We start from the raw sequence: 17,086 nt of genomic DNA on the forward strand, positions 1-17,086 counted from the left end.
AAATAGCTAATATTATATTATTCCACAATAACTTATTAAAATTTCCTAATTAGGAATATCATTATATTTATTTTTATATATTATATATGCCTTACATATTCTTACTACTTATAGTAGCTTCCTAATCATTACATTCATTATTATAACATACAGTTGTGGATTCTGTACATGGGTATCTGGGAAGTCCAACTAAAGTTACTTCAATCTCATCTTCAGTCTTCCCCAGTTCATTTCTGAAGTGCTATTTGTATATATTGTTTTTGTTCATCCTTCTCATAATTCATTCTCTAAAGAGACTATTCTCTGTTGCTTATTATTTGTTCTCTTAATGTTATTTATTCTGAAAGGTTTTTTATTTGGAAAAAGAATGAGAAACTTGTTTGAGTCTCTACAAATTATAGGTCCATTTTCCAATCCACATTGCCTTACTCAGATAAGAAACAGTTCTGCCTGTTTAAATCTCTCTTAATCCCTACACAAAACCATTTTACATGTTTGTGTGCAACACTAAAAATTTTCCTTATACTTCTTTACTTAGTTTCTATTTTCATCCATTTTTATATATCAAAAATCTTGCTATCAAAACTACTTTTGTTAATCCCAAGAAATTGCCATGAGTCCCTTCATATTACTTGAAGTCATTAAAACAACAGTATAAAAATAGTATATTTTAAGTGTTATAAAACATTTTAACTCATTTTGAAGCTGCTAAAAAGTGTTAAATTGAAACATATCATTAACCTTATTTTTACATAAATTCTACACTGGAAAAAAGTATGAAAAACTAATTGCAGAAATATCTCAGAATTTTTGCTGACCAATTATTTTATACTCAAAATTACAGTGAAAAGAGGTCATAAGACAATGATAGCTTACCTTGAAATGGGATCTTAATATACTTTGTCGTGAACTAAAGGAAAAATAAAAAAGCAAAATACGAGTTACCACTCGTATTAAGATGTGTTACTATTCAAATTTTTCAAAATTTTTTTCTTTTTTAAACCACAAGTACATAATCAAAGTCTATACTAAAAGCCTTAAGCCTTTTTCTCAATAAACCAAAAAGATGTTTCACTGTAAAGACTTAGTTTTATGGAAGTTTAAGAACCCTGTGCAAGTAATTTAATTCTCAATATGCTCATTTATAAAAACCAGTAAGACTTTACTTAATATACTTTTCAAAAATGTTTCCTGAGGGCTTCCCTGGTGGTGCAGTGGTTGAGAGTCCGGCTGCCGATTCAGGGGACACGGGTTCGCGCCCCGGTCCGGGAAGATCCCACATGCCGCGGGGCGGCTGGGCCCGTGAGCCATGGCCGCTGAGCCTGCGCGTCCGGAGCCTGTGCTCCGCAACGGGAGAGGCCGCAACAGTGAGAGGCCCGCGTACCGAAAAAAAAAAAAAAAAAGTTTCCTGAATATTTAAAAAAATATAAGACAAAGTCCAGAAGAAACTGCCAAAAGACCTCACAGGGTGTCACTGACTTTGGTAAATAAATCACAAAGCAGGATTTGATCCTTAGCTTTGCTGACATTCCCAGCATTCATTTTTCTTTGTTCCATGTTATAAATTCCCTTCTGACTAAGGATTCAGCAAGGTTCCTGCTCTTTCTGCTCCTTCTGTGACAAGATGCTAAATTTTCTCTAGGTATCTTTTGTATATATCTGACCTCCTTAAGTGTTGTTTTGTTTGTTTGTTTGTTTTGCAGTACGCGGGCCTCTCACTGTTGTGGCCTCTCCCGTAAACAAGACTGTTTCATTAGACTACAAGTTCCTTGAAAGCAGAGATCATATCTTACCATTTTTATATTCCCTGCCTTGTCCATAACAGAGTGAAATATTAACAAAACTTCTAGGAAAATACCTGAATTATAATCTGACATAGTCAATTCAACTAATGTTTATAAGTGTGAGGTCTTTTGGCAGTTTCTTCTGGACAATTCAACTAATGTTTATAAGTGTTTTAGGTTTGAGCCATTTATGTAAAGTGTAAAGGGGAATAAAGGCACGACTCTTCATCACAAGATGCTTAAAGGCTAATGGAGAGGTTTAGGCAAGAATACAAACAAAAACACACAGAATAAATCCTACAACAGATGTACAAACAAAGTGCTGTAAGTACATAGTAAAAGGAGAAGTTAATTATGGCTAGGAAGGAGAAATCAGGAAAAGGTTTTCTGGAAGAGGAAGTATTTCAGATAAGCCTTAAAAGATTTTAACAGGCAGAAAAATAGTGAGAAAATATAGAGAACTGAGCAAAATCCAATATGGCTTTCATATGCAAAGTGTGATGAGTTAAAACTGAAAAAAAGTGGAAAAATAGAATAGGAACTATTCCTGGAGATCCTTAAATAACAAGTTTGGGAATCTGGAGAACAATTTAAACCATCAAAATGAGATTTCTTCTTTTTGCTATTAACTATACCATAAAGAAAAATTTACTTTACCATCAAGTAAGTTTTAGAGCCCAAAGAATATCAATGTTACATATGATTTTTTTCATACATAATCCTCATTAGAGTAGTCAGATTACAGATATGATTTTAGGGCATTCCTCTATAGTTTCAAGATTTCACAAGTAAAGATATGTTTCAAAATAGGTATAATGACATTCAAATTGTCCTATATAAAATTAATCTCAATTCTATTTTCATTTGCACTAAAAAAAGAGAAGACAATCTGAAAATGCCTTGTCCAAAAAGCAAAGCTAAAAAAACAATTAAATATACTTACTGTAACACAACCTTTAGAAGCTCCTTTTACTTTACCAATATAAACAGAAGTAAATATAAAATCCAGTTGTAGATCCATCTCATTACTAGGTATAACACAGGAAATGTTTTCCATGACAGGATTATATTGACATAATTCAGATGAAGCCTAACAAGGAAAAAATTATAAAATGCATATAAACCTAAGTATTATATAAATGCTGATGATGATTTTCAAAGTCAAATACTTCTTTAAATTACTATTAATGAATCTATGGAGGATTTTACACTGTTCTTACTGTGAAGAAATAGTTATCTAGATTTTTTTCCTTGAAAAGTCTATGGTTGGACTTCCCTGGTGGTGCAGTGGTTAAGAATCTGCCTGCCAATGCAGGGGACACGGGTTCAAGCCCTGGTCCAGGAAGATCCCACATGCCGCAGAGCAACTAAGCCCATGTGCCACAACTACTGAGCCCGCGTGCCACAACTACTGAAGCCTACTCGCCTAGAGCCAGTGCTCTGCAACAAGAGAAGCCACCGCAATGAGAAGCCTGCACACAGCAACGAAGAATAGCCCCCGCTCGCCGCAACTAGAGAAAGCCGGCGTGCAGCAATGAAGACCCAAAGCTGCCAAAATTTAATAAGTTAAATAAATAAACTTTTTGTTAAGTATATGTTTACTTTGAGAAAATTACTCTAAAAAGCTGAATCCTAAATTAATTCCATAGGCCCAAGTTTCAGAAATACATTCTCCTCTGTATCAAAGCCATTTCAAAGTCAGTATTCTCTAATAGGCTTTATTCATTTTTAACTCAACAGAAATAAATTAAAATTTATATAATTAATTTAATTTTAAATAATTAAATTACTTTAATTTTATAAATTAAAATATATATAACTAAACAGTTTCAAATGAGTTTTTAAATACATCATCTCTCTTAATCACCACAACCACCCCATGGGGCAAGATTTTTTTTTTCTTTTTGTATTTTATAAGTAGAGTTAATATATGTTTGGATTGGTTAAGTGACCTGCCCATGGTAATGCAGTTAGTAAGAAGCAAAACTAAGACAAATGCAGGTTTCTAACTCCAGGTCAAGGGTTATTTCAAGCACATAAAATTGCTTCCATAAACCAAGACAATGCTCTCAACTACTGCACTTTTACTGAGCAATGAAGGAATATAAGTGCCTAAGAACCGCCTGTTACATCAAATCTATATACTTTATTACATACACTATGGCTGAGGATAGCCAACCAGCTGCCTAAAACCTCAAAAATCATACCACTTCTGCTCAAAAAATTCACAACTCTGCTTTTAAATTACAATAGACTACCAGGCAGTATCAGCAGCAGCAATTTCCCACCATCTCTTTGGAGCTTTACACTGCTTTCAGATGACTTTTTCCACTCCACATTTGCCTAGCTGTTACACATTATCCCTCTTTAACCTTAACATCACTAATAACCAAATAAATTACTACTACAGCAATTATGCACGTGTACTCACTCTCCTCCTACCTCTAGAAAATGTGATTAATCCTCACCTGAAACATGCACATTACTCATCATTTTTAACCCAGCTCACAATGCCATTTACCTGCCTAATAGAATTTCTTTATCATTCTCAGCTTTTATTGCTTACTGAACTCTTCTTATCCCCTAAGTAAAAACGGGGAATCTAATCAACTACAGATGGTTCTATGAGTGCCTGTGTGTTTTAAGTGACAAAATGAGAAGATGGATTAGAAAGAATTCCTTATTGGGCCTCACATTTGGTAAAGACTAACTGCCTCTTAAAAACTGTCAATCTATGTTTCTCATAACTTCATTTAAAATTGGAAACAAGGGAGGGTGTGGAGGTTTATTCTGCCTTATAGATTCTGGTAGATCTCTACATTATTTGCTGCTTGGCTGTGATCATATGCTGTCAGTTCTACAAGAGATGTCATTTTCCTTTAACACAGTCATTTCATACTGTATTGTCAATTTATATACTGCCAAGGGAACTGTAATTCATTTAGAATTTTGAACTCATTGTCAACACTGTTTTAATTACAAAACAACTAAGCCATCAAGTAGGCTATTGGCCCAACTGGGCAACAATTGTTACATTTTAACAAAAATTCAGAACACAATTCCTGAGGTAATCTCTCTATGGAGTACCAAATGCAACAGAAACACCCGTGAGGTACTTCCCTGGTGGTCCAGTGGTAAAGAATCCACCTTACAATGCAGGGGATTCAGGTTCGACCCCTGGTCAGGGAACTGAGATCCCACATGCCGCAGGGCAACTAAGCCCGCACGCCACAACTACTGAGCTCGCGAGCCTCAACTAGAGAGCCCACGTGCCGCAAACTACAGAACCCACGTGCCCTGTACCCTACGCACCACAATTAGAGAAGAGAAAACCCGCACACCACAACTAGAGAAGCCCACGCGCCGCAATGAAAGATCTCACATGCCTTAATGAAGATGACACAAATAAGACCCAACGCAGCCAAAAATAAAATAAATAATAAATTTTTTAAAAAAAGAAAGAAACACCCGTGAAACACTAATCAGCCCATCAGACTGTTTTCATGGAACTGACCAAATTCTTCACCATTCTTCACCATTCTTCCATAGAATAACAGCCTCTGACATTATTCAAAAACAACCAACAGGGCTTCCCTGGTGGCGCAGTGGTTGAGAGTCCGCCTGCCGATGCAGGGGACACAGGTTCGTGCCCCAGTCCAGGAAGATCCCACATGCCGTGGAGCGGCTGGGCCCATGAGCCATGGCCACTGAGCCTGCGCATCCGGAGCCTGTGCTCCGCAATGGTAGAGGCCACAACAGTGAGAGGCCCACGTACCGCAAAAAAAAAAAAAAAAAAAAAAAAACAGAAGTTAACCATAATTCTGCACTGGTGGTCTACCGATAATCATTTCTTTAAAACAGGATAATCAGAGCTGATAATATGAATGAATACTGACAATAAATAACTTGAACCTTACTTTAGAGCTATAGGTATGTCAAAAACACCACTAGCTGACATTAAACCAACAGACACTTCCATTTACTATTTTCTATAAGAGAAAGAGACAAAGTACTTACCAAACTGATAGGTTTGTGACACTGTTCTAAATGCTTTCATATGTTGTTTCACTTAATACTCAAAAAATAATCTTGTGAATTAGGTGTTATTATCCTCATTTAGGATATAAGGAAACTCAGGCTTAAGGAAGTTAAGGGACTTGCCCAAATGACAGAGCCAGGATTTGAACACAGATCTGTGTATCTCCAGAAGTCAGGTTCTTTCCTCTATCATGCTGCCTTAATAGCATGTGAGGGAAAGGAATAATTCCAAGTCACCATTGTACTGTAAGACCAGACAAATACTGGAAACTGTTTAATTCTAGAAAATGTTTTGATGAAGTATTTAAATGTCCAATGAGAACCATAAGAAAAGAATAAATATTCAAGTCAGAATATTTAGACTTAAAAAATAAAAATGGCCAGAAGAAAAATGGTATTAAGCCTTTCACTTCAAATTAAAACAATTACATACTTCCCTCAAACTAATATGAAAGTTGTCTCAAAATTCAAACTAAGGGGGCTTCCGTGGTGGCGCAGTGGTTGAGGGTCCACCTGCCGATGCAGGGGACACGGGTTCGTGCCCCAGTCCGGGAGGATCCCACGTGCCGTGGAGCAGCTGGGCCCGTGAGCCATGGCCGCTGAGCCTGTGCGTCCGGAGCCTCTGCTCCGCAATGGGAGAGGCCACAACAGTGAGAGGCCCGCGTACCGCAAAAAAAAAAAAAAAAAAAATTCAAACTAAGAAAATTCATAATTTTTATATAATATTCTGCCTGACGGAAAAAAAAATAGTCATTAGCCAATAGTGTATATTTCACTGTTAATCTGTGAGAAGACAGAAATAAATTACCCGTACAGATTCACATGTAATCAGTGGTAGTTCTGACACTGCTGGCTCAGAAGTACTCTCACTTTCATTAGAGATGGCATGATCTTGCTTAGGTTGTAATTTAAGAATTTCTGAACTTTTATGTTCAACGGGTCCTTCTTCATCACTGGAAACAACAACTAAAAACGTAAAATGTATTTTTTAAATGTGTCACAATAATCATACATAAAAAGAGAACTTTGTAATTCATGTAATATATCTTTCATAATCCCACTGAACTGAATCATCTAACTTTATTCAATTTAGAAACTGGCCTATCATTCATTATCTAATTTACACTAGTCACATACAATGTTTCCATGTCAGCACTATTATTTGGCAGTTACCTGCAACCTTAACTTCTAGAGGACGAAGATATTTATAAATGGATAGAGTCATGAGGAGAACTTAGGACCAAATTCTAGTTCTAATCATGTTATTACACCATCATTCTAAATTGTACTTTAAATCCTGTTACATTAGTTGCTTTTAGGAGGGGGAAATGGATGGCTAGGGAAAGATGTGGGAGACCAGTCACTGGATATCCTTTAGAACCTTTTTGTACCATGTGACTGCATCAAATACTGGAAAATTAAAAAATTAATGACAATAATTAAACAGCACTTAAATGCTCTGTACTTCAGCTTAATCAACCAAAATGACAATAATAATGGTCCTTACAGAAACTTATAAAAAACTACTGATGAGATTACAGTACACTAATCTAAAAAAGAAATTACTTCTGCTTCCAAGTACTCCATTCCTTACCTAAATCAATATTACAAAATAAATGAAGTCCCAAAACCCCAAGTCTTTTTTTTCTGAAGTTAATATATTCCACAATGATGTAATAAATAACTTATTGCCTAGCAAAATTTGTTTGAGAGGAGAAAGAAAAGAAATAAGTAGAGGAGAGAAAATTGTTATCCTCATGTTACTTACTTGGTTCAGCAGAGATAAATGATTGGTTCCCTTCACTATGTTCACTTAAAACAGGTTTTTCTACTGTGTTCAATTCATTCTCATCCTTCTCGACCACAGGACAATTCCCCACAGTATCAGTAGAAATACAGCTCTCAAAAGTTTTAGTGGTTGAACATTCAGAGGTGATTTGGGGAGCAGCACTCAAAGCCAACTCCTGACTACAAAGTGAGGATAGTTTAGTAAAATCACTTTCTATGGGTTCAAGCATAATTTCTTCAAGCAGTTTTGGGTCCTCCTGATAGTTTTCACTTGACTCTTCCAACTCAGTGGATACTGTTGGGTCATTTTCTTGTTCTTTCTGAACATAAACAAATGCATACAAAAATTAGCATTTTTCAAATTTGGCTAACATAAAGAGTTTTTTTAAGTTTAAATTCCTAAAGAAGAGTATAGAAGTAAAAACATTATATCATTTCTATAAATATAGGGGTAGAAAACTACTCAATTATACTACATTACTCTTGCCAGTGTCTCTCAAATATATAGAGTTTGGTCTGTCCAATCAGATGCCTAAACATTTTTCAAAAGGATGGGAAGGAGAAACTCCCATATTTACAAGTGGTTCAGAGGTCTTCCACAGTCTTGTCAACTTTAAATGAGAGGAATTTTTTTTACAGTTTTATTTTGCAAAAGAGGTCATTTGACATCATATGACTTTAGTAACAAAAAAGCAAAAAAATTAAAAACTTAAGAGGATAACAATATGAAAAATTATGAAAATCAATCACTGCCTTCACATCTCTATTACTGTATAAATATAAATCATGTTTATAATTATAACTCAAAGGCACAGCAAAGTCCTGAAATGCCTTGTGAATCAAAGGACTCAAAAAGCTGTCTCCTCATACTTTTATTGTTAACTGCATACTAAGTCTTTGAAAATAGGTAATGTATGCATTAACGTACGTATGGTAATTCTCTACAACAAATTCCCTAAACTCTGGAAAAAGAGATGTCTATAGAAATCGGAAGTAAATTACTACTGATAAAATAAGTCAGGTAATAACCTCACAGAGCAAGTGAAAAAGCAATTGACTGGACAGTATGAATAGTATTTGGTTATAAGGGGAGGAAAAAAGCAAACAGGTCTTCAAACTACTAACTAAGGGCTGGTTATCGGAGGAGAAATACTTTTAACTGTTTTACTTGTTCATAATACAGTCAGCCCTCTGTATGCGCAGGTTCCACCAACCGCAGGTTCCACCAACTGCAAATGGTAAATATTTCCAGAAAAATAATTCCAGAAATTTACAAAAGGCCAAACTTGAATTTGCCATGCAGAGACAACTATTTACATAGCATTTACATTGTATTTATAGCCATTTACATATAATTTACATTGTATTAGTTATTATAAGTAATCTAGAGATGATTTAAACTATACAAGAAGATGTAGATTATATGCAAATATTACACCATTTTATATAAGGTATTTAAGCATCTAAGGATTTTGGTATGTGCAGGGTCCTGGAACCAATACTATGTAGATACTCAGTGATGACTATTTGAAATTTGTTCCCATAATTGTATTACTGCAAAAAAAAGTTGTATTTAAAGTATTTTTTTAAAAATAAACAGAATGAAAAAAATAGGCAAAGAAAAGAAAGAAATATGATGATAAAAGCAGAAAGCCAGGAGAACATTATTTGGCCACAGTCAATTCATTTTTATCATGGCACAAATTATTTCATATGACATCTAAATACCTCTACTTACTGTCTGTTCTGCTGACTTATACAAAGAAGTAGGATTAATAGAACCAGGTAAATTACTTCTAAGCCTTTGTTTCCTCTTCCTGGAAATCAGAGTGGATTCCATTTTTGAATCAGAATTTGTATTATCCTTGTTTCTGCTCCCCTCTTCAAGATGATCACAACCTCTACTTCCCCTATTGAGGTCTTAAAAAAACAGAAGAGACATAAATATGGCCAAAAAGTAAAGAAAGAATCCCATTTAGAAGAGCTCAAATAAAATCATCAAAATGACTATACTACTTTCAAAGCTAGTTTTTTCATAGTCCACTGCTAAATTCTCATACTAACATGGATGAATATAAAGACATATCCCATTTTAAACTGCGTACACAAAGCAAATGTTCATTGTACAAAAAGTATAAGATATGGGAAATATATTAAAAGGTAGTATTCTTTAGTAACCAAAGCAAAGCAACCAAACCATGTTTTTCCTTTTCCCATAACTGCATTTTACTCTGATACAAAAAAAAAGTCTTAATAAAATTTTGAAAGTTAGTCTCTTAAAAAGTTTTTTAAATTCACTGTGATTTTAGAAATTACAACTAATTTAGCAATTAGTTGTCCTTTTTAAATTTAAGTTTTATATATACATATTTTTTAAATGAAAAGGGACAATAATTTGAAAGAGTAGAGTATTGATCACTGCTCTTTTAAAAGGAACAAAAATACCTTTCCTCAGCAGGTGACTGTGATAAATAATTATTCATAAGGCTAACAATTTCCTTCACACTTTCTTTTTTAAAAAAAAATCAAGACCCTATAATTTTAAACCTCCAATAAATTTATTACCCTACAGAAAAGGAAGTACTCCCTTTTTTAAGTCAAAAAAGCATTATTTTGAAACCCATATCAAGTATTAACAAACCTGCTTAGTATTTCAGTTATCAAATATATATATAAAAAATATATATATATCAAATATATATATATATAAAAATACCTTCCAAAAGGTTCTACCTAACTAACTGAGGGTTATCCTAACTAACTGCAGGTTATACTGAATTATTTTGCTCTCTGAATCTACACCATACAAGTACCAACTCAGAGTTCACACAAAGCAAGTCCCAAAGCAGCTTGCTTGAATTCATAACTTAAAGTCTATGTAACACTGAATGGCCTGACCTCTCCATTCACTCAAAGTTCTTCAACACTGTACACCTTCTCTTCAAACTATTCTTGCTCTTACTCTAGCTTTATAAACATCTAAAGACTAACATTCATAATTTCTCTTTGTCTTTGTTTAAAAGGCAGGCATGGGGACGGGACTGAGGGCAAAAACTCCAAGACTGTCAACAGTCTTCCAATTTCCAAAGACAACATTCTTAACTCCCTCCCCCCCAGGAAAGTAAACTACCCCCAAATTATCAACACAGTATTTTGAAAAGCACAATAAATTTTATTTGTAATTCTATAAACTGCAAAGGTAGTCAAAGACAATTTCTACTTATAAATACCATATCAAGTTATAACTTCTAAACATAAATGCTACAGAAAAACTGAAGAGGGATTACCTCAAGATGGCAAAGTAGAAGGACGCGAGTGCATCCCCTTTTTATGAAAACACCAAAATCACAACTAACTGCTGAACAACCAAGGACAAAAAAACGCTGGAACCTACCAAACACAGAATACACTACATCCAAAGACAAAGAGGAGGCCACAGCAAGATGGTAGGAGGGACGCAACAGCAATAAACTCAAATCCTATACCCACCAAGTGGGCGACAGAAAGGTGGAAAACAATTATACTACAGAAGTTATCCCACAGGAGTGAAAGTTCCGAGCCCCACATCAGGCTTCCCAGCCTGGGGGTCCAACAACAGAAGGAGAAGTCCCCAGAGAATCTAGTTTTGAAGGCTAGTGGGGTTTGATCAAAGGATGTCCACAGGACTGGGAGAAACAGAAACTCCACTCTTGGAGAGCACACACAAAGTCTCGTGCACACCAGGACCCAGGGAAAAAAGGAGTGACGCCGTAAGAGACTGGGCCAGACCTCCCTGCTATTACTGAAGGGTCTCCTGTGGAGGCGGATGGTGGCTGGGGAAAAGGACACAGGAACCAGCAGTTCTGGGAAGTACCCACTGGTGGAAGCCCACCCGGAGGCCGCCATTAGCCCTACTAAACAGCTTGTAGGCTCCAGTACTGGGGCACCTCAGGCCAAACAACCAAAAGGGTGAGAACCCAACCCCACCCATCATCAGACAAGTGCATTAAAGTTTTACTGAGGGCTAGGGGGAAGGTGGCGGAAGAATAAGACACGGAGATCACCTTCCTATCCACAGATACATCAGAAATACATCTACACGTGGAACAACTCCTACAGAACACCTACTGAACGCTGGCAGGAGACCTCAGACCTCCCAAAAGGCAAGAAACTCCCCACGTACCTGGGTAGGGCAAAAGAAAAAAGAATAAACAGAGACAAAAGAATAGGGACGGGACCTGCACAAGTGGGAAGGAGCTGTGAAGGAAGAAAGGTTTCCACACACTAGGAAGCCCCTTCGCGGACGGAGGCTGCAGGTGGAAGAGCGGGGAAACTTCGGACCCGCGGAGCAGAGCACAGCAACAGGGATGCGGAGGGCAAAGCGGAGAGATTCCCACACAGAGGATCGGTGCCGACCAGCATTCACCAGCCCGAGAGGCTTGTCTGCTCACCCGCCAGGGCGGGCGGGGCTGGGAGCTGAGGTTCGGGCTTCAGTAGGAGCACAGGGCGAGGACTGGCAGCGTGAACACAGCCTGCAGGGGGTTAGTGCACCACTGCTAGCCGGGAGGGAGTTGGGTAAAAGTCTGGACCTGCCGAAGAGGCAAGAGACTTTTTCTTCCCTCTTTGTTTCCCGGTGCGTGAGGAGAGGGGATTAAGAGCACTGCTTAAAGGAGCTCCAGAGATGGGCACGAGCCGCAGCTAACAGCGCGGACCCCAGAGACGCGCATGAGACGCTAAGGCTGCGGCTGCCACAACCAAGAGGCCTGTGTGAGCACAGGTCACTATCCACACCTCCCCTCCCGGGAGGCTGTGCAGCCCGCCACTGCCAGGGTCCCGGGATCCAGGGACAACTTCCCCGGGAGAACGCACGGCGCATCTAAGGCTGGTTCAACGTCACGCCAGCCTCTGCCGCTGCAGGCTCGCCCTGCATCCGTGACCCTCCCTCCCCCAAGCCTCAGTGAGCCACAACCCCCGAATAGGCTGCTCTTTTAACCACATCCTGTCTGAGCGAAAAACAGACGCCCTCCGGCGACGAACAGGCAGAGGCGGGCCAAATCCAAAATTGAGCCCCGGGAGCTATGCAAACAAAGAAGAGAAAGGGAAATGTCTCGCAGCAGCCTTAGCAGCACTGGATTAAATCTCCACGATCAACTTGATGTACCCTGCATCTGTGGAATACATAAATAGAAAATGAATCATCCCGAATTGAGGAGGTGGACTTTGAGAGCAAGATTTATTATTTCTTCCCCTTTTCCTCTTTTCGTGACTGTGTGGATGAAAGGCTCTTGGTGCTGCAGCCAGGACGCAGTGCTGTCCCTCTGAGGTGGCAGAGCGAACTTCAGGACACTGGTCCACAAGAGACCTTCCAGCTCCATGTAATATCAAACGGCGAAAATCTCCCAGAGATCTCCATCTCAACACCAACACCCAGCTGCACTCAACGACCAGAAAGCTACAGTGCTGGACACCCCATGCCAAACAACTAGCAAGACAGGAACACAACCCCACCCATTAGCAGAGAGGCTGCCTAAAATCATAATAAGTCCACAGACACCCCAAAACACACCACAAAACGTGGACCTGCCCACCAGAAAGACAAGATCCAGCCTCATCCACCACAACACAGGCACTAGTCCCCTCCACCAGGAAGCCTACACAACCCACTGAACCAACTGTAGCCACTGGGGACAGACACCAAAAACAACGGGAACTACGAACCTGCAGGCTGCAAAAAGTAGACCCCAAACACAGTAAGATAAGCAAAAGGAGAAGACAGAAAAACACACAGCAGATGAAGGAGCAAGATAAAAACACACCAGACATAACAAATGAAGAGGAAATAAGCAGTCTACCTGAAAAATAATTCAGAATGATGATAGTAAAGATGATCCAAAATCTTGGAAATAGAATACAGAAAATACAAGAAACATTTAACAAGGACCTAGAAGAACTAAAGATGAAACAAGCAATGATGAACAACACAATAAATGAAATTTAAAAAAAACTCTAGAAGGGATCAATAGCAGAATAACTGAGGCAGAAGAACGGATAAGTGACCTGGAAGACAAAATAGTGGAAATAACTACTGCAGAAGAGAATAAAGAAAAAAGAATGAAAAGAACTGAGGACAGGCTCAGAGACCTCTGGGACAACATTAAACGCACCAACATTCGAATTATAGGGGTCCCAGAAGAGGAAGAGAAAAAGAAAGGGACTGAGAAAATATTTTAAGAGATTATAGTTAAAAACTTCCCTAATATGGGAAAGGAAATAGTTAATCAACTCCAAGAAGCATAGAGAGTCCCATACAGGATACATCCAAGGAGAAACACGCCAAGACATATATTAATCAAACTGTCAAAAATTAAATAAAAGAAAAAACATTAAAAGCAGCAAGGGAAAAATAACAAATAACACACAAGGGAATCCCCATAAGGTTAACAGCTGATCTCTCAGCAGAAACTCTGCAAGCCAGAAGAGACTCGCAGGACATATTTAAAGTGATGAAGGAGAAAAACCTACAACCAAGATTACTCTACCCAGCAAGGATCTCATTCAGTTTTGATGGAGAAATTAAAACCTTTACAGACAAGCAAAAGCTGAGAGAGTTCAGCACCACCAAACCAGCTTTACAACAAATGCTAAAGGAACTTCTCTAGGCAAGGAACACAAAAGAAGGAAAAGACCTACAATAGCAAACCCAAAACAATTAAGAAAATGGGAATAGGAACATATATCGATAATTACCTTAAATGTAAATGGATTAAATGCTCCCACCAAAACACACAGACTGGCTGAATGGATACAAAAACAAGACCCATATATATGCTGTCTACAAGAGACCCACTTCAGACCTAGGGATACATACAGACTGAAAGTGAGGGGATGGAAAAAGATATTCCATTCAAATGGAAATCAACAGACAGCTGGAGTAGCAATTCTCATATCAGACAAAATCGACTGTAAAATAAAGACTATTACAAGAGACAAAGAAGGACACTACATAATGATCAAGGGATCGATCCAAGAAGAAGATATAGCAATTGTAGATATTTATACACCCAACATAGGAGCACCACAATACATAAGGCAAATACCAATAGCCATAAAAGGGGAAATTGACAGTAACACATTCATAGTAGAGGACTTTAACACCCCACTTTCACCAATGGACAGATCATCCAAAATGAAATAAAATAAGGAAACACAAGCTTTAAATGATACATTAAAAAACATGGAATTAATTGATATTTATAGGATATTCCATCCAAAAACAACAGAATACACATTTTTCTCAAGTGCTCATGGAACATTCTCCAGGATAAATCATAACTTGGGTCACAAATCAAGCCCTGGTAAATTTAAGAAAACTGAAATGTATCAAGTATCTTTTCCGACCACAACGCGATAAGACTAGATATCAATTAGAGGAAAAGATCTGTAAAAAATACAAACACACGGAGGCTAAACAATACACTACTTAATGACAAAGTGATCACTGAAGAAATCAAAGAGGAAATCAAAAAAAAAACCTAGAAACAAATGACAATGGAGACAAAACGAACCAAAACCTATGTGAGGCAGCAAAAGCAGTTCTAAGAGGGAAGTTTATAGCAATACAATCCTACCTTAAGAAACAGGAAACATCTCGAATAAACAACCTCACCTTGCACCTAAAGCAATGAGAGAAAGAAGAACAAAAAAACCCCCAAAGTTAGCAGAAGGAAAGAAATCATAAAGATCAGATAAGAAATAAATGAAAAAGAAATGAAGAAAATGATAGCAAACTAAAAGCTGGTTCTTTGAGAAGATAAACAAAATTGATAAACCATTAGCCAGACTCATCAAGAAAAAAAGGGAGAAGACTCAAATCAATAGAATTAGAAATGAAAACGGAAAAGTAACAACTGACACTGCAGAAATACAAAAGATCATGAGAGATTACTACGTCAACTCTATGCCAATAAAATGGACAACCTGGAAGAAATGGACACATTCTTAGAAATGCATAACCTGCCAAGACTAAATCAGGAAGAAATAGAAAATATGAACAGACCAATCACAAGCACTGAAACTGTGATAAAAATCTTCCAACAAAGAAAAGCCCAGGACCAGATGGCTTCACAGGCGAATTCTATCAAACATTTAGAGAAGAGCTAACACCTATCCTTCTCAAACTCTTCCAAAATATAGCAGAAGGAGGAACACTCCCAAACTCATTCTACAAGGCCACCATCACCCTGATACCAAAACGAGAAAACAATGTCACAAAGAAAGAAAACTACAGGCCAATATCACTGATGAACATAGATGCAAAAATCCTCAACAAAATACTAGCAAACAGAATCCAACAGCACATTAAAAGGATCATACACCATGATCAAGTGGGGTTTATCCCAGGAATGCAAGGATTCTTCAATATACGCAAATCAATCAACATGATACACCATATTAACAAGCTGAAGGAGAAAAACCATATGATCATCTCAACAGATGCAGAGAAAGCTTTCGACAAAATTCAACACCCATTTATGATAAAAACCCTCCAGAAAGTAGGCATAGAAGGAACTTTCCTCAACATAATAAAGGGCATATATGACAAACCCACAGCCAACATCATCCTCAATGGTGAAAAACTGAAACCATTTCCACTAAGATCAGGAACAAGACAAGGTTGCCCACTCTCACCACTCTTATTCGACATAGTTTTGGATGTTTTAGCCACAGCAGTCAGAGAAGAAAAGGTAATAAAAGGAATCCAAATCAGGAAAGAAGAAGTAAAGCTGTCACTGTTTGCAGATGACATGATACTATACATAGAGAATCCTAAAGATGCCACCAGAAAACTACTAGAGCTAATCAATGAATTTGGTAAAGTAGCAGGATACAAAATTAATGCACAGAAATCTCTGGCATTCCTATACACTAATGCTGAAAAACCTGAAAGTGAAATTAAGAAAACAATCCCATTTACCACAGCAAGAAAAATAATAAAATTTCTGGGAATAAACCTACCTAAGGAGACAAAAGACCTGTATGTAGAAAATTGTAAGACATTGAGGAAAGAAATTAAAGATGATACAAATAGATGGAGAGATATACCATGTTCTTGGATTGGAAGAATCAACATTGTGAAAATGACTCTACTACCCAAAGCAATCTACAGATTCAATGCAATCCCTATCAAACTACCACTGGCATTTTTCACAGAACTAGAACAAAAAATTTCACAAGTTGTATGGAAACACAAAAGACTCGAAATAGCCAAAGCAATCTTGAGAATGAGAAACGGAGCTGGAGGAATCAGGCTCCTTGACTTCAGACTACACTACAAAGCTACAGTAATCAAGACAGTATGGTACTAGCACAACAACAGAAATATAGATCAAGGGACCAGGATAGAAAGCCCAGAGATAAACCCATGCACATATGGTCACCTTATCTTTGATAAAGGAGGCAGGAATGTACAGTGGAGAAAGGACAGCCTCTTCAGTAAG

The 17,086-nt window shown here is 37.6% G+C and overlaps 1 protein-coding gene across 27 annotated transcripts in view; it reads right to left on the reverse strand.

Annotated features, from left to right (window-relative positions):
- Window positions 1-17,086, reverse strand: part of SENP7 (SUMO specific peptidase 7) — a 171,357-nt gene that overhangs the window by 27,892 nt on the left and 126,379 nt on the right. For 26 of the 27 annotated variants that reach the window (XR_009563695.2, XM_060298014.1, XM_070045437.1 and 23 more), the window contains 5 exons: window positions 9,349-9,530; window positions 7,591-7,930; window positions 6,631-6,788; window positions 2,728-2,874; window positions 877-910 (listed from right to left, as the gene is read on the reverse strand). Coding sequence is in view for 26 of the 27 variants with exons in the window: in XM_060298014.1 (XP_060153997.1) it covers window positions 877-910; window positions 2,728-2,874; window positions 6,631-6,788; window positions 7,591-7,930; window positions 9,349-9,530 (861 nt within the window). In the remaining variant the exon portion in view is untranslated. The remainder of the gene's footprint in view (window positions 1-876; window positions 911-2,727; window positions 2,875-6,630; window positions 6,789-7,590; window positions 7,931-9,348; window positions 9,531-17,086) is intronic. The other variant, XM_060298005.2, reaches the window with a different exon arrangement.

Source organism: Globicephala melas, chromosome 4 (genome assembly GCF_963455315.2).
Source record: "Globicephala melas chromosome 4, mGloMel1.2, whole genome shotgun sequence".
Classification (NCBI taxonomy): domain Eukaryota; kingdom Metazoa; phylum Chordata; class Mammalia; order Artiodactyla; family Delphinidae; genus Globicephala; species Globicephala melas.